This window comes from Gymnodraco acuticeps, unplaced genomic scaffold, assembly GCF_902827175.1.
Source record: "Gymnodraco acuticeps unplaced genomic scaffold, fGymAcu1.1, whole genome shotgun sequence".
Taxonomy (NCBI): Eukaryota; Metazoa; Chordata; class Actinopteri; order Perciformes; family Bathydraconidae; genus Gymnodraco; species Gymnodraco acuticeps.
In genome coordinates, this window is record NW_022990485.1 from 314011 (window position 1) to 335870 (window position 21860).

The 21860-nt window shown below is 39.3% G+C and overlaps 1 protein-coding gene across 1 annotated transcript in view; it reads right to left on the minus strand.

Annotated features, from left to right (window-relative positions):
- The window catches only part of trappc9 (trafficking protein particle complex 9), a 331469-nt gene extending 309934 nt beyond the window's left edge, over window positions 1-21535 (minus strand). The window contains 9 exon segments of the mRNA XM_034226421.1: window positions 1141-1357; window positions 7825-7950; window positions 9197-9318; window positions 11460-11486; window positions 12726-12851; window positions 16625-16770; window positions 20042-20081; window positions 20084-20636; window positions 21470-21535. Of these exon segments, the coding sequence (XP_034082312.1) occupies window positions 1141-1357; window positions 7825-7950; window positions 9197-9318; window positions 11460-11486; window positions 12726-12851; window positions 16625-16770; window positions 20042-20081; window positions 20084-20624 (1345 nt within the window). The 5' untranslated portion in view covers window positions 20625-20636; window positions 21470-21535.
- Window positions 21536-21860: the final 325 nt, after the last annotated feature.

Below are 21860 nucleotides of genomic sequence, written 5' to 3' on the forward strand. Positions count from 1 at the left end.
ATAAATGAGAATGGTATCTGTGTTGTTGATCTGTAATATTAGTGTTACGTTGATTTGTTTGTCCTTCTCGGACCATGCACTACGCATTTCAGTGGTTTTGTGTTAGAAAAGAAAGCAACCAATCAGATCTTGTTCTGGGTCTCTGGGTAGAATATCCTTCACCAAGGTATTCTACATCCTTGATCGAATGCCCTGGCCGTTGCACTGAATGAGAGCGTACGTTTGGACTGACAGTTTGATCAACCAATCATATATTGATTTGTAGCCAATGGGCGTGTTCTTTCAGAGTTCCCCTCGGTTCCAGGGTGCTCTAGAAGGCCCGGTAGTTAACTGGCTCGAGACAGAGGATCTAGATGAATGTGACGAAGCAATTCATGCCGTTTTATTGTTTTTAACGTTGAAATGACAAGTGCAACAGGTGAAGATGAAGTTGTTGCGGAATTGTTGTGAGTACCATTTTCAAGACGACAATTCAGTGAAAAGACGGACATTATAATGCCGTGGGGGGGAGGGGGGCGGCGGCGGCGGCTGGGTGTGTCTACAGAAGGTCCACGGTTCGCCACTGATATTTACAATATGGGAAAGATAACAGCATTTGTCAATCCTAAATTGGAGCAATTGACTGAAAAAGTGGACTCACTATGTAAAGCCCTATAGGCCTGCAATTTGTTTTCACAGATCCATAACTCTGCTGTAAAGAAATGTCTACTGCCTAAGTGTTCACTGTTGTTTCATTTTATTTTCATTTTCTCATCTGTGTTTTTGTGTCATCACGTGTATATTGCTGAAAAGAACTATGAACAGATTTATGTCATTCATGTAAAGATGGAATGTACAATAATGCTGTGACAATGTTTGACAATAAAAAGTAAATTACAAAAAAAGAAAAACGTTCAAAACATACCCGTTATCTCTAGATTTTCACATAATAACGAAGCGATATAATCAAGGGTTTTACCTTTGCTGAAATGTTTGTATCTGACGTTGAATCAAAAATAGAATCCATGATCAAAGTAATTGTTGGATGCAGTCCTGAAATAGAGCTGAACTGACAGGAGATGAAACATTTCCATTCATAAAAAAAACCTGTTATCTCCAGACTTTCACATAATAAGGAAGCAATATGATCAAGTGTTGTACCTTTGCTGAAGTCCTTGGGGTCCAGGGAGAGGCTGTATCCGGGCAGGGTCTCCAGCAGCAGCTTGTAGCAGGCCCTCCAGCCGGGCTCTGGGATGGTGGGGGCCACACACTGCATGGCCGCCACTCGCTTAAAGAACGCAGACTTGCGATGAAAGCCGATGAGTTCGTAGAGCTCCGACAGGATGCTGTAGCGCTGGATCTTCTCCTCCTCTGATAGCTGTAGAGATGGAGGCAACTTTAAAATCCCGCCTCCACACGGAAAGAGTTTGTATGGCTCATTGTTGCTTCACTTTGAGCTTCACTGTGCGAAATTATGTAAGTGCATTGATTTTGTTTTGTACACAATGTGCTGAAGGGGGGGCGTTTCTCACTGCTCAACAAAAGTACACACTCTCTTTACTTAAGTAGAAGTACAGATACTTGTGTAAAAAAAGACTTTGGTAAAAGTAGAAGTACTGATTCAACTTTTTACTTAAAGTGGACTTATCTTGCTATCTTTAGGCAATAGCATAGGTCTCAGAAATATAAAAAAACATGTCTATGAAGTGTTTTGCTCAAAATACCAAACATATCACCCATTCTAGCCATGCCTCATATCCCTCTATTTCACTTCCTGTTTCAAAAGTGCTGATTTGGGGTATAAAGCTTTAAAATAATAATAATAATTGATAACAAATAAAAAAGGAGGGGTCTGAGCTCATGAGGGACCCGGCAGCTACTGTCTAAACTAAATGCTGCCGTGATGAAACGCCATATCATGGATTATCAAGGATTCTCTCTGAAACAGTCTGGAGCTCAAAGGCTTTCTCTCTTGCCGGTTATACCACAAGGTGAGTTCCTTTTTACTTCCTGCTTCTTCACACACATGCTCTCCAGTACAGGTTAGCTCTGAGTGTTAGCGATGCTAATGTAAACACCGACCATATTACGTCCAAAACAGTCGGGCATTGTTTCTGATAGCAACGTTTCTGATTGGGCCGTGAGTCCACATTTCAGATATTACGTCATATCGGACGCAAATCTGGATCAGCTCCGTTAGAGATTTGGGTACGGAGGAAAAGAGAGAGGGTTTTATTTTCTGACGCTGCGTGAGTTCCCCGACACACCGGGGACACATGGTTATGTAGAAAAGACATCAAAAAGTGCATTTTGCATGATAGGTCCCCTCAAAGTACAGTCTCTAACTCACAGTAAAAAGTAATAATTGATAATTCACCTCACATGCATTAAAACGAAAGTAACAAGCCTGTTTTGAAAATGTAAGAAGTATAAAGCACAGATATTTGTGTTAAAATGTAGGAAGTAAAAGTAAAAAGTCGTCAGAAATATAAATACTTAGGTAAAGTACAGATACCTGAAAAATCTAAGTACAGTAACGAAGTATTTCTACTTTGTTACTTCCCACCTCTGCTGCTCACCATATAGTAAAGTAGTCGAAATATAAGCTTGATTTAATAACATTGCAATGAGGCCCCGGCCACACGAGGATGAAAACGGCTAAACGCATAGGATTAACGCAAACGCAAAAAAGCTTCCGTCCACACGCAATAGTCACCGGATAGTGTCTGTCCACACGAGACCGCTCCGTTTAGCTCCAACCGGAGAAGCTGCAGTACATGCAGCAGCCTGTACGTGGCGCTGTAACTTCCTCCACAAAAGCAGCGAAGAAGCATGGTTGTCATGGTTGCCCTTCTGTTTATTCTCCGCGGTGGGGGCCGAGGGAACCGGGCAGAGTTTTTCGCCAGTCAACGTGTATTAAAGTTTAAATCTTCCGACAAAATTATAAAAGTGCCGGTCAAAGGTCTTCTTTGTTATTGATTGAGCTTTAAAACAAATGAATAACGAATCTATATATTACAATAATAAAATACACGGAGCCTCTCTTTTTCCTCCCTCTCTTCGGACAGCGTCAGTGTCTGTCTCATGCAGCAGCTGATCCAGTAATGAGTGACCCGGCCGACAGTAAAAATAAACATATTTATAACTAGTTTATGTAGTTTGAGAGGTGTCTCTGTCCTGTCAGAAAGACTTCACTCGCGTTTATGTCCATATCGAGAGAAAGATAAATAATCTGAATTCAGTGTGCAGTTTACTTTGACGTGGGGGTGAGCAGCAGAGGTGGGGAGAGGCGGGGCTATTGCCTCATCATTATCAGAAAATGATCGTATAGGGCGTACACACGGAGCCGTTGGACCCCCCAGAGCGTTGCGTATGCCGTTCTATCCACCTTGGGACCCGTTATCGTTCCGCAGTCGTTTAGTGCCGTATTCGGTCGTCCTCGTGTGGCCGAACGCTCTATATGACACTAAACAGTAACGCAAACGACCGTTTTCGTCCTCGTGTGGCCGGGGCCTAAGTTTGATAGCCAATTGTTGCCGAAAATGCACATTACTCAAGTGTACATACACTGAGAAAATACTGTTCAGAGAATAAGAAACATCCTTTGAATATTCATAGATTCTGGATTTTTAAATGAGGGGGAAAATAGTAGATGTATTTTTGGAGGAAATGCATGTCAGACACTGATTATTATTCAGAGCAGAGTGTTTTTATGCATCTTCAAACATATCTGGGGGTGATCTTTAATCATCCAAACATAATTATTTGTCGAGACATCCTGCTAAGTACTTGGAGGATAATTAAGAATGTGTTCACTAGATTGAGCTAAAATTACAATTGCACAGCTCAAAAATAAACTGGCATCAGTGGCTCGGATGGGCATCGTTAAGGTTTTAACGGTACTACTACTTTTATCGATACCGCTTATCGATCCGGTCTTTTAACGGTACTCTTATCGGTTGTTTTGGAGAACAAAATAAGGTAAACTAACTAAACACATTGTGAACAAAACTAACATTGCTTTTTATTTAAATTAAATACATAATATTTCACATCAAAAGAAACAACAATGTTTTAACAAATCGTATTAAATAATGTGATGACAGAACTGTAAACAGAATAGCTGAAACTTTAACTAAATAAATAACTCAGTTACCTCTAATCATTACCCCATGTTTGTATCATTGAGTTAACTCGTGTGTTGCTGCTAGCATACATAACACCTGACGTGGAAACGTTACTCGTGGACGGGGCTACAGAGCTGCTAGAAAGACAGTCGACCCCGGTGCATTCCTCCGTCTGGATGTGGAGCACTTTTGCTAAATGTTTAGACAAATTGCTCGTGTTACCGCCCTCACATGATAAACTCTTATTGCACTTTTGGCAACGAGCATCGAGACGGGTAAAGTTTAACCACACCTCGGAGCGCGTTCTCTCCTCCGTGTGTGTGTGCGTGTGTGCGTGTGTGTGTGTGTGTGTGTGTGTGTGTGTGTGTGTGTGTGTGTGTGTGTGTGTGTCCTAGCATTACTATACTTGTGGGGACCTAAATCTGTTTACACAGTCACGTGTAGGAACTCGCCTCCCTTATGGGGACAAATTGGAGGTCCCCATAAGGGGAATCATTAATTTTAGGGTGAAGACTTGGTTAGGTTTAGGATTAGGGTTAGGGTTAGGCATGTGTTGGTTATGGTTAAGGTTAGGATAAGTCTCCAGGAAATGCATGTAAGTCAATGTAATGTCCCCTGAAGTGATGTATACATGGTATACATGGTGTGTGTGTGTGTATGTGTGTGTATGTGTGTGTGTGTGTGTGTGTGTGTGTGTGTGTGTGTGTGTGTGTGTGTGTGTGTGTGTGTAAACTGCCCCGCCCCCTCGCAAGCAGACGGGGGGGAGAGATCTTTCGTCTGGATTGGAAAGATCGAAAATACTAAAACAAATCATAGACGCATTTTGCAGTCTTTTTACGTATTAGAAACGGAGTTTTCACTAGAACTGCAATATAATGTTTGTGTAGCAATAATACATACGACATATTTTTTAGATGTCTCCAGTACGGATAAAAAGACCGATAACGTCGGAGCTTAACGGCACCACGGTCTTTAATAATTCAGCCCCGGGGCTCGTTTAATGCCGGGGCTCGGTACCCATCCCTAGCTCTTACTGTGTATGCACCATCATCCACCAAAGCATTTTCTTGGTATGTTTAAAACTACTGCAGTCTTTGTCAGGTTTAGGGTCAAGTCATGGGATTATTGATCAGGATACAACATTTTTTAACTGTGTTCCCTTACAGTCACATACAAAAAGACAGATTACTGGTACATTTCTAAACATTGTGGATAACTAGCAGGATTACAGTGTTATTAAAAACCAAGCATATAGTGTTTGTTGTAAAGGATCAGATGTTATCTCTTCTCTGTAAACTGTACTGTTCTGTAGGATAATACTTTAAGTGTGAATCTATACGTCTACTGCCTGAATCTGCTTCATGGTTTCCACTTTCTTTGCTTAATTTGTTCTGTTTTTAATTCAGCAGGTGTATGTTCAATAGTGTGTGTGAGCTTAACTGTGTGTGTTAAACAAAAACTGAGCATTTCCTGTCAGCTCAGATTTCTGCTTCTTTAAACTGGAGTATGTGCTCATGTATTGCAGAGGACACATTTTAGATCCTAAATATCTTGGTTTCTTTTTTTCTAAGATTACATTGTTCTGTTGTCTTTCATAATACACCCAAGTTAAAAACATCTTGTTGATATTTCATTGACATTGAGGTAATTCAAGTAAGTAACGGGGTCTATGCAGGAATCCTGAAGTCAGATGTAAAACCTTTTAAGACCTTTTTTAAGACCCTTTCCATACATTTTAAGACCTCATCTCCACTTGGAGTTCTAACCGGTTACCTTGGCGACACTTTACCTCACATTGACTACAGTATCGATTGTCCTTCCTCCTTATCTTCCAACCATTTGGACGCAGACTTGCATTTCCCCATAACGATGTTGCTTAGCAACCGGCGTAAACGGACCTTCGGGCGCTATCAAGCAGTGAGCGTGCGATAGGGCTGCTCAATTAATCGTTTTTTTTTAATCGCGATTATGGTTTGCAACGATTACGAAAACAACGTAATCGAAATAAAACGAGTTTTTTATTATTATTACTTTTCATTTGAATTATACTTAAAGTTCAGGGTAATCAACTGTTAAAAACACTGTTCAAATGTTTTTTCTCCAATAAATTGATGTTTTCAAAGTAAATGGATAATCGGTTTTTTAATAATCGTGATATCCATCATTGACCCAGTGGAGTGAGTGGAATATGTTGAATATGTTTTACCAAAATGTTGGCTATACTGTATGTTATGAAGTGACAGTGCACTGCAACATGTGTGTTGATCTTGCTTATTGGTATTTATTATTTTGATATTATTTATTTAAATGTAGACATGAATGTATAATTTATTTTGTATTGGTTTTTCCAGTTAATTACCCTGAACGTATAATTCAACAGTTAAGAAGTTCAAATTATTATTGTATTTGTTTTAAAGTACAATAAATTGATGTTTTCAAAGTCAACGAATAATCGCATTTAATAATCGCAATTACAATTATTGACCCAAATAATCGAGATTATGATTTTTGCCATAATCGAGCAGCCCTAGCGTGCGATGTCCTGTTCAGATGACGTCAAACCCAACGGGATGCCATAAATAAACTACACAGAATCACACTACACACCTACGCCATGATTACATTCAGGCAGACTGTAGAATACAACCTCTCTGGACAATTTATATACTTATTGAAAACAAGCTACAAAATGTAACACCTTGGAAAATGTCGTTTAATACTTTTTAATAGCCTTCATTTTCGCTAAATTGATTTATCAACTTTTAATACTTTTTAAGACCCTGCGGATAAATCAGAGATCCATCTCTTTAATGTGGGGTAATGTTAGTGGTATCACTGTTCATGTTTTTAGGATTTAACTATGAATGTTTTTGAATATGTTCCTTGCTTTTTGTTGGGAAAATACTGAATGTACTCTTTCAAGGACAGAAGTACACATGATAAAAAAGGCCCAAGTGTATATGACAGGATGCATGATTACCTACAAGAGTAGTACCATATGCTGTATGTGATGACTACTTCCATTCTTGCAAGGATAATAAATACATGTATCCCGTTTTGAAACTCAAGGCGGTGACGAGTGAGATTATTCTTCTTGCCCTGTAAACACTTTGAGCTGCATCTTGCATGAAAGGTGCTCACAAAGCCCTCAACAATCAGCGCCCCCCCCCCCCCCGCCCCCTACCTCACAGACCTGCTGCACCACCACACCCCTTCCCGCTGCCTCCGCTCATCAGAAGCCAACCTCTTATCCATCTCCACTCGCACCAATCACCGGACCTGGGGGGACAGAGCCTTCTCCGTCGCTGCCCCCTCCCTCTGGAACTCACTCCCACAACCCATCAGAGACTGCACTGACCTCACCACCTTCAAAACACTCACAAAAACTCACCTCTTCAACCTGGCTTTTAATGTGTGATTGTTTTTCTATTATTTGACTTTAACTTGAACTATATATTTATTTGTTGTTATTTTCTTTTCACTTTATCTGTAAAGCGTCTTTGAGCACCTGTGAAAGCGCTTACAAAATAAATCTATTATTATTATATAAATAAAGTGTATTATTATTTCTTACAGGTAACTAGTAATTGTAACAGAATACATGTTTTAAATGAACCCTCCCAACCCTGGTTTTTGTGATTTAACTGTATACCAGTGAGCTCATATTATTCGTCCAGTGTTTGTGTCAAAGTATGTTTCTCCCGCTCCCATAGCGTACCTGTCCCAGATTGATGTAGACGGCGTTCTGCAGGAACTCAGAGGCCTCCCTCGCTCGCTTCTGGATGGCGAGCACCCGGACCGCCTTCACGCACGCCTCCAGCTCGATCACACCGGCGTTCTTATACTGCGGGAGAGATAAGAGGAGGTTAATGAAACAGCCAAATGAGCGTCGCCTTGACTCCTGCCACCCACCTCATAATCAGGGGGGGGGATGTTTTTTCATTAACATATGACCACCCTCATCAGTCAGTGCAGATGTGTGGGGGGGGACAGAGTGAGATAACCTGCATCCTGTTGCTTGTCAGGGATTTAAACCTCTGAAGACCTAAGCTGCTGCTGCTGCTGCTGCTCAGCGTGTAAATGCGTGCGGGGTTTTTTTTATCTCGTCGTCCCTCAACTTCCCTCCGCTTCCACCATCATTGTCGGCCTATTAAAATTCAATTAATATCTGAATGGCTATGTGTTGAGATGTAATTTAATTCTGAATGAACTAGTTACAGGTAAAAGGGCTGAGGGAGGTCAATGCGAAAAGGCAATTATAATAATGAAGATAAAGCGTGGGGTTGCTTCTGAATAGTTGAGCAGCATAATGAGTCTATTCAGCTTACCCCTAAGCATCACTTTAATACTGTTCTTTGTGACTTTGTACAGTGCTCAAAGGAGAGTATAAATGCATTATGCCAGCAACACATGGATAATTCAAATGGTTATGTCTAAAAATAGTTAGCTTTTACTGACTAAAATGCTGCCAATTTCCAGAGACTACACAGGCTCTTGTGAGCGTTTCAAAGTCCTCACATAGAAATAAACAGCTGCTGTCAGCATGACCCATACTGTAGTGTTGTTACTGCAGCCATCAAATATAGGCAAATACTGCCCCCTGGTGACATGGAGGGGTATTACACATATCACATGTTGCTACATCTGTGCTAACAAGTGGTGTTTTTGTATCAAAGCAACCTGAACGCTAACTCTATCATGTATAACAATAATAATAGATTACAATAAGAAAAATGCACATAGCACACTAGAGGAAAAAGCATTAAAAGGCCTTTTAAAATATTAAGGCGGAGGCAAACACCTGTATTAACTGAAAGCTCCATAAAAAATACATGTATATAACCAAAGGGTGATGCGTCAATTTAAAAACCTAAATTAAAGCTTCAAATGTAACATTTAGGACATTCACTAAAACCCTGATACCTTTGCTTGGTTTGAATTAGCCAGATATTATCAGTAAGTGACCTGTAAGATACGAAAATACTTTAATGGTCAGATCAAGTGTGAAATTTGACTTGAATCAAAGCAGCTCCATGTGTAACATCATATCATATATAATCTAAAAAGGAGTGTAGTCTTTTGGGCGTTACCTTCCCATAGTAGGAGATGGCCTCCTTGTATTTCTCGATGATGTCCTCGGCACTCAGGCAGTTCTTGGCTCGTCCGATCTCAGTGCTCGTGTCCGCACTGATGCCATTCGCTGTGAGGGCGCCTGCGCTCAGAAAGAGGAGAAAGTATACGATAAATTCAGAGAAAAAAGTTGGGTCTTTTCCGCCACAAAAGGAAAGGTAAACAGGAAGCAGGGGAAACTTTAATCCACCAGTTAGTCACTAAAGGTATCGCCACATGGCATGCGTATAACACACTCAGCGGCCACTTCACTGTGTACTCCTGGGCAATTTAAATGCAACAACTCTATTATAAACGTTCGCTTGAGAAAGTGTATAATTCTCCATTTTAAAATCGACCAAATGGGTTTATTATAAGCATATTTTTTAGGTTGGAGGTCGCAGTGGTGTTGTACTGGACTACATTATTTTGAGAGGTGTTTTTTTATTATTTGTCCTCCCTTTGTATATACACCAGGGGGGCATAACATTAGAAACACCCCTAATAACATGTAATCCAGTTTATACCCACCACTAACTACAATCTCAATGATTAACATATAATAACCCCTTTATGACAATGTCAAAAATGAAATATTAGTGTCATTTCTTATATAGGTTTGAACTAAATGATACAGGTGTAGCTAATAAACTGGCCACCGAGTGCATGTATATATCAAAAAAGATGCAGATACAATGTTTTTCACAGGAATATGATTGTAGATTTGGATATCTTTGAGCTCTACCAAGACTACACATTTAAAAAACAACATTTAGACAATAAAGCAAATACAACTCAACACACAGGATTGGGATTGTTTACATATCTGACCAAATAACAGATAATGTTAAATGAAAATGTCTTAAATGTGTTTAATCCTGCTCTGATGCCCACTAAAGATCCACTTTCAAATTGAATGTTAGATATACTAACCCAAATAACCCTTACAGAAGTCATATGAGTATTTTAAGTCTCTTATATGTAATTGTGTTTATGCCTAACATTCTGTAAAGAGTTCAACTCGCACCCATTTTTAATTTTTTCAAAAGCAATGTCAACGCACATCTCTTCCAAATTCAAAAAATAATACTTAATTGCATCACTTAGCAATAGGGCTGAACAATTAATCAATTTTAAATCGAAATCGCGATTTGAAATGATGCGATTATGAAATGGCAAAGCCTGCGATTTTTTTTTTAACATATATATATGTTGTTCTTCTTGTGTGTCAGTCATCCACACCAATCAGAAGTGCTGTGCTCCACATGTACCAGCCATTGTTAATCGATCAGAATTGGCCCATGATAGAAGGTTAATTAATCGAAGACAGATTGATCCAATCACCTGCCAAGTATTTTTGAAATACTTTTGCAAATGGCTTCCAATGGAGCTGGATGGTTTGGTGAAACCATCTGGGTCAGGTTAGTAATGCTCCATCACATGTTTCTATTACAGGGTGAGTCTTAAACTGAAGCTTGACTTTAAAGCAACCCAACGGAAGTTTCATGTAAGTGTAGTTCTTTCACTCGTAGCTCGGGCTGCGGGTGCTAGACGGGAGCACGTTGATGCGACCTTCCGAGCCGGAGATATGGCCGCATTTTACAATAAACTTCCATTGGGTCGCTTAAAAGCAAATATCGCAATTCAAATCGCAATATCTGTTAGAAAAATTGCAATTCGATTATTTCCCCAAATCGTGCAGCCCTACTTAGCAACGGGGTTGTGTCCATAGCAACACTGTCGCACTGTCAATATGACACATATGGGTATAATGCGATGGACCTCATAGTAGGCCAATTTGCTACACAACAAAAAACTAAAACACTTGAGGAAATAATTGATGCGATAAAGTTGTAGAAAATAAATAATGTGACTTATTTGTCTTAGGATATAAAAATGAGAGGTTAAGTTACAGTGATTCAAAAGGTTTAATATGCTGGGATTGTATTTAAATAGGGTTACGTGTTTGTGTTTAATAAGAGGGAATTTGTATAAAATGAAATCAGGAATAAAAGCGACTTAAAGTGAGCACTTCAATCGTGTAATACTGAAAGGTTGGCTGTGAGAAAGAGCAGGTACATTAGGTAAACTAACACAGGAGAACACTACCTGAGGGGAAAAACAATCAACATTCAAAGTAATAAATAAAACCATAGGAGTCAGGAAGCTGATGATGGAGGATGAGAAATGAAATCACATGACTGCAAGCAAACAGAAGTTTCTACAGGAGGTTAGATACTGTACCTGGGTCAATGAGAACCTCCTGAGCCCCTACAGACAGAGAGAGAAATGCAGATTCACTCCATGACGCAAGGCGCAGTTAGCAGGGTTAGTCCCAACAACATGCTGCTGATCAACTCTAAAATACACTTACAATAAGATATGAATGAGATAAACTCTTGGCATGCAACGGACTCCACGATTTAAAGGTCACCTATTGTGCAAAATCCACTTTATCCTCTCTTTTCTACATCAACAGACAGAGAATCAGCACTTTGGAAACAGGGCTGAAACAGAGGGGATTATGGGTAATGCTGCAATGATCTGTTTGGTGTTTCAGCCAATCAGAGACATGTTCTGTATATATCTGAGACCTGTAATATATTGACGAAAACAGTATAATAGGGGAAAACATATGACCTACATAAGTAGAGTAGTCATTTATTCTTATAGCCTATCACTGACTTTGTTTACCTTTTCAAAAGGCAGAAAGTACAGTTTAAAAAGGAGGCAAGGGAAATGTTTTCTCTTGATACTATATATTGTGGTAATAGCTGAAACTCGGGGGAAGTGACAAATAAAAGTCTGATACGCAAGAATAAATGTAAAAATACAATTAAATCCCGTCATTAAACGGGACTATGGGATTTGACATTAATCCTGAATTGTCCCTCTTCCTCTTTCCATGCAAATTATAATACATTTCTATCTTTAACATTGCAATACATATAATAATAATAATATATATATGAATGTACAGAAGATTGGTGATAATCAAGCCTAGTTTACTCTTTGGCTAACGTTAGTTAAACGAAGCTAACTTAGTTGGTTGAGCAAAGCGAGTAGTGCAAAGCTTTCTATACAAAATAGGCAAGATGACCAACATGAGCAATCAAGACATGTTTCCTAATGTGTAACCTATGCAATAAACACTACAGTAATACGTCAATAAATCCGTAAATAACTTGCTATCAATGCTTGTTTGGTTAAGCACAAGGCAGTGTTAATACAACACCATGTTAATAGCATGTTAATTACACAAGTAGAGACAGATTCAATGATGTTTAGTTTGAATTAAATTAGTCCTCATCAGTGTAAGTAAGAGAAGCTTCAGGTTTCAGTTTAGGAAGGTTTCTTCTCTGCACATGAAGGACAAAGCTTAGCTTAGCAAAGCTTGGCAGTGTTTGCCAGTCAGCAGCGACACTCACTTAATTACAATTCAGACAGTAAAAGCCTTATGTCATTATAATAATCCATCCAGAGCACAGTTTGACTCTCGGCGGTGCTCACCTGGTCGGTGGCGTTTCCCGCTGTCAGCCGGCTGAGAGACGCTCGGCTTGCGTCCCGCTTTCTTCCCCGCCGTGCCTCCTGGGTAATGGAATATGACCGAGGCTGAACACAAACCCTCCAACGCAGCTACGAGGGAACAGGAAGCAAAAAAGAAAAGAAAAAAGAGATGCTACTATCAACAACATTTTACACTTCATGACCAGAGACAGGGTATACGCAGGAACCCTGAAGTCAGTCTTTTAAGGCCCTTTCCATACATTTTAAGACCTCATCGCCACTTCGAGTTTTAACCAGTACATTGGCGACACACTTCAGCCCGGTATTTTTTTAACTTTAAGTATATTTGGAACTTAAGTATTTTTGGAACTTTAAGTATTTTTGGAATTTACGGTATTTTTGGAACTTCAAGTATTTTTGGATCTTTAAGTATATTTGGAACTTTAAGTATTTTTGGAATTTAAGGTATTTTGGATCTTTGGACCCTTCCATACATTTTAAGACCTCATCGCCATTTGGAGTTTTAACCGGTTACACTTTACCTCACATTGACTATATACAGTATTGATTGTCCTTCCTCCTTATCTTCCAACCATTTGGACGCAACCTTGCATTTCCCCATAACGATGTTGTTTAACAACCGACATAAACGGACCTCCCTACAAGGGTCACAATAATCCATTTTAACTAACTCCAGTATCCAGTATCCCATTTTATATAAAACAAACGTTCGAAGTTCGATACTGGTATTTATGACAGCGTTTTAGGATTAGAGATCCTTTAGAGATGGATAAAAAAGAAGATTAAGGAGCCGGGGGTAGTGTTTAGTTCAGAGGGAAAACTAAATATAAGAATATGATAGTTTCTTTACTCTAAATATTACCTCCCTGTGATCCACAATTTATTTATTTTTGACCTAAAATGGCAATTCAACGCCATCGTAGGTACTGTATTGACCTCAAAAATCCATTATCAGTCAGACTAACGCATTTCAAGGAGAGCTAACACCAGAGAGGGCAAAAGTACACAAATCCTGTACTCAAGTAGAAGTACAGATACTCGTGTTTAAAAATACTCTGGTGAAAGTAGAAGTACTGACTAAACTTCTTTACTCAAGTCAAAGTAAAGAGGCTTTGAAATGTACTTCAGTAAAAAGTACCCATAACTAGCAGCTGTTTTAAAGAGTACCTGACCTCCCTTTATATTAATAGAACAATAATGTCATTGTTAGCTAATGAATGTTTCCATGCTGAACAACGGCAACATGACAACGTTTCCATTGGTCCCTCTTCTTTAGAGAAGACCAGGAAATGATGGATACACGGATCGTGTTCAAATCAATAGGCACGCAATGACTCTAAAGAATAATGATCACGCATCAAACACACATTCAGACTAAAGGAACCAGCTGTTTGGAAAATGAGAGAAGTAGAAAGTACAGGTATTTGAGTTCAACATGTAAGAAGTAGAAAGTACAGGTATTTGAGTTCAACATGTAAGAAGTAGAAAGTACAGGTATTTGAGTTCAACATGTTAGAAGTAGAAAGTAAAGGTATTTGTGTTCAACATGTAAGAAGTAGAAAGTACAGGTATTTGGGTTCAACATGTGAGAAGTAGAAAGTACAGGTATTTGAGTTCAACATGTGAGAAGTAGAAAGTACAGGTATTTGAGTTCAACATGTGAGAAGTAGAAAGTACAGGTATTTGGGTTCAACATGTAAGAAGTAGAAAGTACAGGTATTTGAGTTCAACATGTAAGAAGTAGAAAGTACAGGTATTTGTGTTCAACATGTAAGAAGTAGAAAGTACAGGTATTTGAGTTCAACATGTAAGAAGTAGAAAGTACAGGTATTTGTGTTCAACATGTAAGAAGTAGAAAGTACAGGTATTTGGGTTCAACATGTAAGAAGTAGAAAGTACAGGTATTTGGGTTCAACATGTAAGAAGTAGAAAGTACAGGTATTTGTGTTCAACATGTAAGAAGTAGAAAGTACAGGTATTTGAGTTCAACATGTAAGAAGTAGAAAGTAAAGGTATTTGTGTTCAACATGTAAGAAGTAGAAAGTACAGGTATTTGAGTTCAACATGTAAGAAGTAGAAAGTACAGGTATTTGAGTTCAACATGTAAGAAGTAGAAAGTACAGGTATTTGAGTTCAACATGTAAGAAGTAGAAAGTACAGGTATTTGAGTTCAACATGTAAGAAGTAGAAAGTACAGGTATTTGAGTTCAACTTGTAAGAAGTAGAAAGTACAGGTATTTGAGTTCAACATGTAAGAAGTAGAAAGTACAGGTATTTGAGTTCAACATGTAAGAAGTAGAAAGTACAGGTATTTGTGTTCAACATGTAAGAAGTAGAAAGTACAGGTATTTGTGTTCAACATGTGAGAAGTAGAAAGTACAGGTATTTGAGTTCAACTTGTAAGAAGTAGAAAGTACAGGTATTTGAGTTCAACTTGTAAGAAGTAGAAAGTACAGGTATTTGAGTTCAACATGTAAGAAGTAGAAAGTACAGGTATTTGAGTTCAACATGTAAGAAGTAGAAAGTACAGGTATTTGAGTTCAACATGTAAGAAGTAGAAAGTACAGGTATTTGAGTTCAACATGTAAGAAGTAGAAAGTACAGGTATTTGAGTTCAACTTGTAAGAAGTAGAAAGTACAGGTATTTGAGTTCAACATGTAAGAAGTAGAAAGTACAGGTATTTGAGTTCAACATGTAAGAAGTAGAAAGTACAGGTATTTGAGTTCAACATGTAAGAAGTAGAAAGTACAGGTATTTGAGTTCAACATGTTAGAAGTAGAAAGTAAAGGTATTTGTGTTCAACATGTAAGAAGTAGAAAGTACAGGTATTTGGGTTCAACATGTAAGAAGTAGAAAGTACAGGTATTTGAGTTCAACATGTAAGAAGTAGAAAGTACAGGTATTTGTGTTCAACATGTAAGAAGTAGAAAGTACAGGTATTTGAGTTCAACATGTAAGAAGTAGAAAGTACAGGTATTTGTGTTCAACATGTAAGAAGTAGAAAGTACAGGTATTTGGGTTCAACATGTAAGAAGTAGAAAGTACAGGTATTTGGGTTCAACATGTAAGAAGTAGAAAGTACAGGTATTTGTGTTCAACATGTAAGAAGTAGAAAGTACAGGTATTTGAGTTCAACATGTAAGAAGTAGAAAGTAAAGGTATTTGTGTTCAACATGTAAGAAGTAGAAAGTACAGGTATTTGAGTTCAACATGTAAGAAGTAGAAAGTACAGGTATTTGAGTTCAACATGTAAGAAGTAGAAAGTACAGGTATTTGAGTTCAACATGTAAGAAGTAGAAAGTACAGGTATTTGAGTTCAACATGTAAGAAGTAGAAAGTACAGGTATTTGAGTTCAACTTGTAAGAAGTAGAAAGTACAGGTATTTGAGTTCAACATGTAAGAAGTAGAAAGTACAGGTATTTGAGTTCAACATGTAAGAAGTAGAAAGTACAGGTATTTGTGTTCAACATGTAAGAAGTAGAAAGTACAGGTATTTGTGTTCAACATGTGAGAAGTAGAAAGTACAGGTATTTGAGTTCAACTTGTAAGAAGTAGAAAGTACAGGTATTTGAGTTCAACTTGTAAGAAGTAGAAAGTACAGGTATTTGTGGTCAAGATGTAAGAAGTAGAAAGTACAGGTATTTGAGTTCAACTTGTAAGAAGTAGAAAGTACAGGTATTTGTGGTCAAGATGTAAGAAGTCAAAGTAAAAAGTCATCAGAAAAATAAGTCGTGGAATAAAGTACTGATACCAGAAAAATGTACTTAAGTACAGTAACTAAGTATTTGTACTCCACTACTTCCCTCCTCTGGCTAACAGAGATAAACTACCTCTAGCTTTACAAATCATCTCACAGACAGTGACACCCTGGCGACTCACCCCCCAGCCACAGGAAGTCGTTGACCCCCCGGAGCAGCTCCACAGACATGTGGTAGTGGACCAGGGCGTCCTGCAACATGCCCGCCTGGAGACACAGGTCCCCGACATGCTTCCTCATCCGGCCCTGGCAGCGCTTCTTATAATGCCTGAGAGACAGCAGCAGGAGAAACACTTTGTCAGACAACAGTGAGATGAAAAGCGTAGCTCAGGGGTGTCCAAACTACGGCCCGGGGGCCAAAATGCGGCCCTCACTCAGCCAATTAAAAAAGTTGAATGACTTAAGTATAATAAACTTCTGCTTGTCTTATATTGTACATGTTCATATATATATATTACACAGTATTCATGTGTTAATAAGCCCAATTTCTAATAAATTCAGTCAATCCAAGTTGATAAGAAAAAAGCTCAATAACAAATGTACATAACCTTGAAATATACCTTTCAGATTTCCTCTTATTATAATCAATCTGAAGCTTCTGTTTTAAGGAATGAGCTGCCAACACAATAGATGAAACCCTATGGACAGCTGTGTTTGTTTTCTTAAAGCATATTCAAGTATTAAGTGTAATTTACCTACATTTGACTGATTTGTTCACATATAACTGAACTTATGAGGCAGTATACCTCTAGTGAGCGGCCCCAGCCCTTCGTATATTTTCTGTATGTGGCCCTCGTGAAAAGAGTTTGGACACCCCTGGTGTAGCTCAAAAAATATATATAAGTTCTTGGCTTTTCACTTGTATTGCCATTCAACAGATCCCCAGGAGAGGAGGTTTTAGTTAATCTTATCAGTCAGCTACAGAGGGGCTATAAGGGTGGGAGAGCAAAAGCAAAGGAGCAACAAAACAAGGCGTGAGGACGAGCCGAGCTACTAGCGACTCTCTAGTTCTGCACGATAACACGGGGAGTCAGGAGGGACCGCTTCACATGGATAAAGGGGAAATTAAACCAGGGCATTGTGCAGGACATTTGAGATGCTCTGAAAAACTGGGAAAGTCATGTGAAGACAATCAGCAGGACTCAGGGGGAAAGGAAGCAATGGACGCAATGTTCTCATGTATATCAAAAGGGCAGAGATATAAGAAAGACAGCTGGTGGATTCAAAATGAACCCTAATGCTCGGGAGGGAATTCAGGCGCCAGTGAATGAGCTCCATTAACTGCGTTTTAAACATCACTTTAAATGGAAGATCCCCATAGGCCCCGCCCACTCCATCGGCTCGGCGATCGGTATCGGCCGATACTGATTCTGGCGATCGGCCCCAAAATTGGCGATCGCAGCATCCCTTCCCTATCCAAAACATTATCTGGAAATAACTGGAATTTTGATACAGATTGTAAGAAAAGTACTAGTAATTACTAGTAATTCATGCACTTCCAGTTAGCTGCCAACGTAACATAGTATTTTAGTCGGCGCACAGCAGTTAGCAGAATATGGACAAATGCTAAATTGTCTTTACTGCAAACAATTCAACATATGTATTCCTAATAATTCAGTTTAACCTTTTGAATTATTAGGAAAAATACTATTTAGAACATTTAAAAATGTGAGCTTTTCTTCAAATAGGAAACTAAAGATTGCAGATATAACATTATGTACAACTAGTGCGCTAAAGCGTAATGTCGTACGGCAAATCAGCGATCACCTTTAATATAGTGGGATGTCATTACTTTTTTATTTTAGGAGCTACTGTCAGAGCTGGACTATTTATCTAACAGTATTTACGAATACCATGGTTCTCTGAGCGAGTGATGAGTTTGGCTTGGAGTCATGAGTAAAACACACAACAGCACAGAGGTGGCGTTTCCTTTCAGAGCTGAAGCGGAGGGGATCGGGGAAACTAAACGAGTCTAACGTCTCACCTTTTCACACCCAACAATAAACTCACAGGACAGTATGAGAGAAAAAAAGAAGAAAGACAAATAAACCAAAGTGAACAAACGATAAATGAACATAGCAAAAATCAGAGGACAGATTTTAGAGCGGAGAGTTTTTGAGCAAGACTGATATTAAAGCAAGTTGACACAGAAACAAATGAAGTAACAACTTGCACATCATGTAGAATATCAACAATCTATCACGTCTGAAGGAATATTTCATCCACAAGATTATACATTTAATAATCTTACCCTTTCTATTAACTTCATTTCTTGAAGAAAAATCTTTAATCGAGCTGGTTTCTCCAAAATGACCTACCCCACCTTTAAGCAACACTTTACCCCTTCCATTAGTTAAAGGTAGGGTAAGTAATTCACTTCAGAAACACTTGTTATATTCCATGGAATGCTCTTAACATCCCGATAGCAATGAATACATTAAATGACAATAAATACATAACAATATGTCATCAGTGGAAGCCGTGGCGCTGTAAAAAGCACGACCAATCATCTGAGCCGGCCCGGCTAAAGTAACTGGATGGCCTACCTGCCTGTCAGCCTTCCATCTGTGCACAAACTTATCTCGTGCCCTCATTGAGAGGCGAAGTCCCGCCCATCTACTTCCGCCCCATGGGACGTTATTTCGGAAAAATGATGTATTGAAGTCAATGGAGAGAGAAAACGTATCTTTCGACCCCGTTTGAATTGTGCCACGATTTACACATATGATGTTTGTCAATCTTAACAAATAAAGTCACAGTTTGTCGTAAAACTGTTGAAATATAAGACTATGAAAAATACGCAACTAGAAAATACAAACCCCAGAATCCCGGTCCCGCATGCTGGCTCTTACGGAACCGACTAACTCCCCTTGTGTGTATGTACAGCTCTCAACGTGCCCAGACTTGCAGTGATTTTCACCTCTTTTAATACTTTCCGCCTCATTCTGAAAGAAAGAAGTGAAATGTTTCAACGTGACGGCCGTCTGGGTGTGTGGTGCGAGGCGGGAGATGTAGTTCATTGAGCGGTTTCACACAAAAAAAGTGTTACTTCACAGTTTTACGACACATTTTAATTTGTTTGACTTGCAAAATTATCTTTTAAATTGACAAACATCATATGTGTAATTCGTGACACAATTCAAACGGGATCGAAAGATAATCTTTCTCTCCATTGACTTCAATACATACTTTTTCCGAAATAAGGTCCCATGGAGCTCCCCGGAAAGGAGGGACTTCGCCTTTCTATTGGTCATGTGCGTTGGAGGAAGGAAGTCTGAAGGAAGGGGCAGATTTTTTTCGGTTGTGTACTTTCAAATTCTAGCGCACTCGAGCTGGTTTCTCCATTCTTACCTACCCCACATTTAACTTTGAAACAAGCAAGAAGGAAAAACAAAAACAGTTCTCTTCAAGAATTCAAGGTAACACAGGGTGGGATATCCAAATAATAATTTGTAAGTGAAGAAATTCTTTAACTAGCCTTTAAAATGCTATGGCACTTTAGTAAAGTATAAGGGGTTGAAGCAAACATAACAACTCACCTGCTATCCGTGTCCAAACCCACAAAGTCCTTCTTCTCAAAGGCACACAGAGCAGAGGGGTCTTGTCACCGGACTTGTCTGTGGCCCGATCGAGCCTCTTGGACTCCAACACAATAAAGATGGACTCCACAAAGTCATCCACCCTCTTCTCCACGTCGGGGCAGTCTTCAAAGCTAGGGTAGAAGGCCACGTCTGTCCTCTGCTGCTCTGCGATGTCTCCCTGCAGCCCGAACACCAGCAGCCGCGAGTCGTAGAGCGTGGAGCTGTACACCTCCTTCTGCCCGTGGAAACGCTCCGCAGTTTGGGGCCATTCTTTGGTAGAACCGCAGGTGGTGATGGAGATGAGACCCACTACTTTACGATGCGTCTGGAAGTCCCCCCACTCGTTGTTTTCGGGCAGGTAGTGGTGGCGGTAGCGGATGTAGAGGAGCCGCTGAGAGTCCCTGATGTTCACCTGGCTCACGCTGGAGATGCGTTTGTAGATCTTGAAGAACTGGTCCTCGGGGACGATGCCCACCGGCTGGACGACTACTAGAACCGTCTGGTGGTCCTCGGCACACTGCATGTAGTCTGGGACGCTCATCTTCACATGTGGCTACAAGGGAGAGAAAAAGAAAAACAATTAATAAAGCTGATCATATTCCCAAGGCAAGGCAAGTTTATTTATATAGCACTTTTCATCACACGCTGGGAGGCGTTGGTGTTCGGATCAGGGGAGCACAGGTTCAAACCCCACTGCAGTCAGCATGTCGTTGTGTCCCTGAGACACTTCACCCCAAAGTGCTCCTGTGGGGATTGCCCACAGTATTGAGTATGTAAGTCTCTTTGGATAAAAGCGTCTAACAAGTGACATGTAATGTAAAAAAAAATGTAATGTTAATTAGCTAAACATTAGCTGTGTTTGTATCCAGTGTGACGTATACTTCAAATGATCCTCTCACGTTTGAATGAAAAGATGCTTCTTGGAGTACCTGATGCACGAAATGAGAAAACTTGACCAAAGCAACTCAAAAATGGTCAAAACAGTGAATCTGTTCAACTTAATGCAGCGTTTCCTTAGCTTAAAGCAAAACAACACCTGCTGCTAACATAAACACCAAACAGAGGCAGCTAAATATGACAGCTGACAACATTATTAAAGTGTTCAAATGGGACAAACAATATATAATTAGCAAACCATGTATTTTGCTTGTATTCCGTGAATGTATATCCAGAGAAAGGGCTTCAAATAAGCTTTAATATCGCTTCAAAACATTGTGTCAGATAGCTTAGCTTAGCTAGCTAACCTATGAATTAGCTGCTCATGATAGTCGCACAGTAACGACAATGACAGAAATAACAAAGTACATTTTGCAAACACCAGCGTAGTGATTCTATCCTTCAATTGTAACACGAATGCCTCTCATATAAAAGGTTAATTTACCTTACCTCAGCAGAACCTGTCAATTTTTTACAGCTTCCTTCTTTGGACAAATGTTTTGCCCTTTTCAAAGCTCTTCAACAACGCAACATCCGGTAGGGGATTTCAAAATAAAACACACACGGCGAGGCTTATTCGGAGTTGTGTCTTTTTCTGTTTTTTCAATTTAGGATAAGTAAACAATTAATAGTTATATCTGATTCACAACCTTGTGCAAATAATACATATTTCCCAGTGACTTCTTCATCTACAGATTTTGGGGAAATAATGATATCCACAGCGTTTATCATGATTGATTTGATAGGACAAAGTGCTCATGTGGGCGTGGTCTATAGGCTTTCCTTTACCATTACTATGTACATGTTTAAGCGGAGTTATATTTGGGAATCATATTCTAAG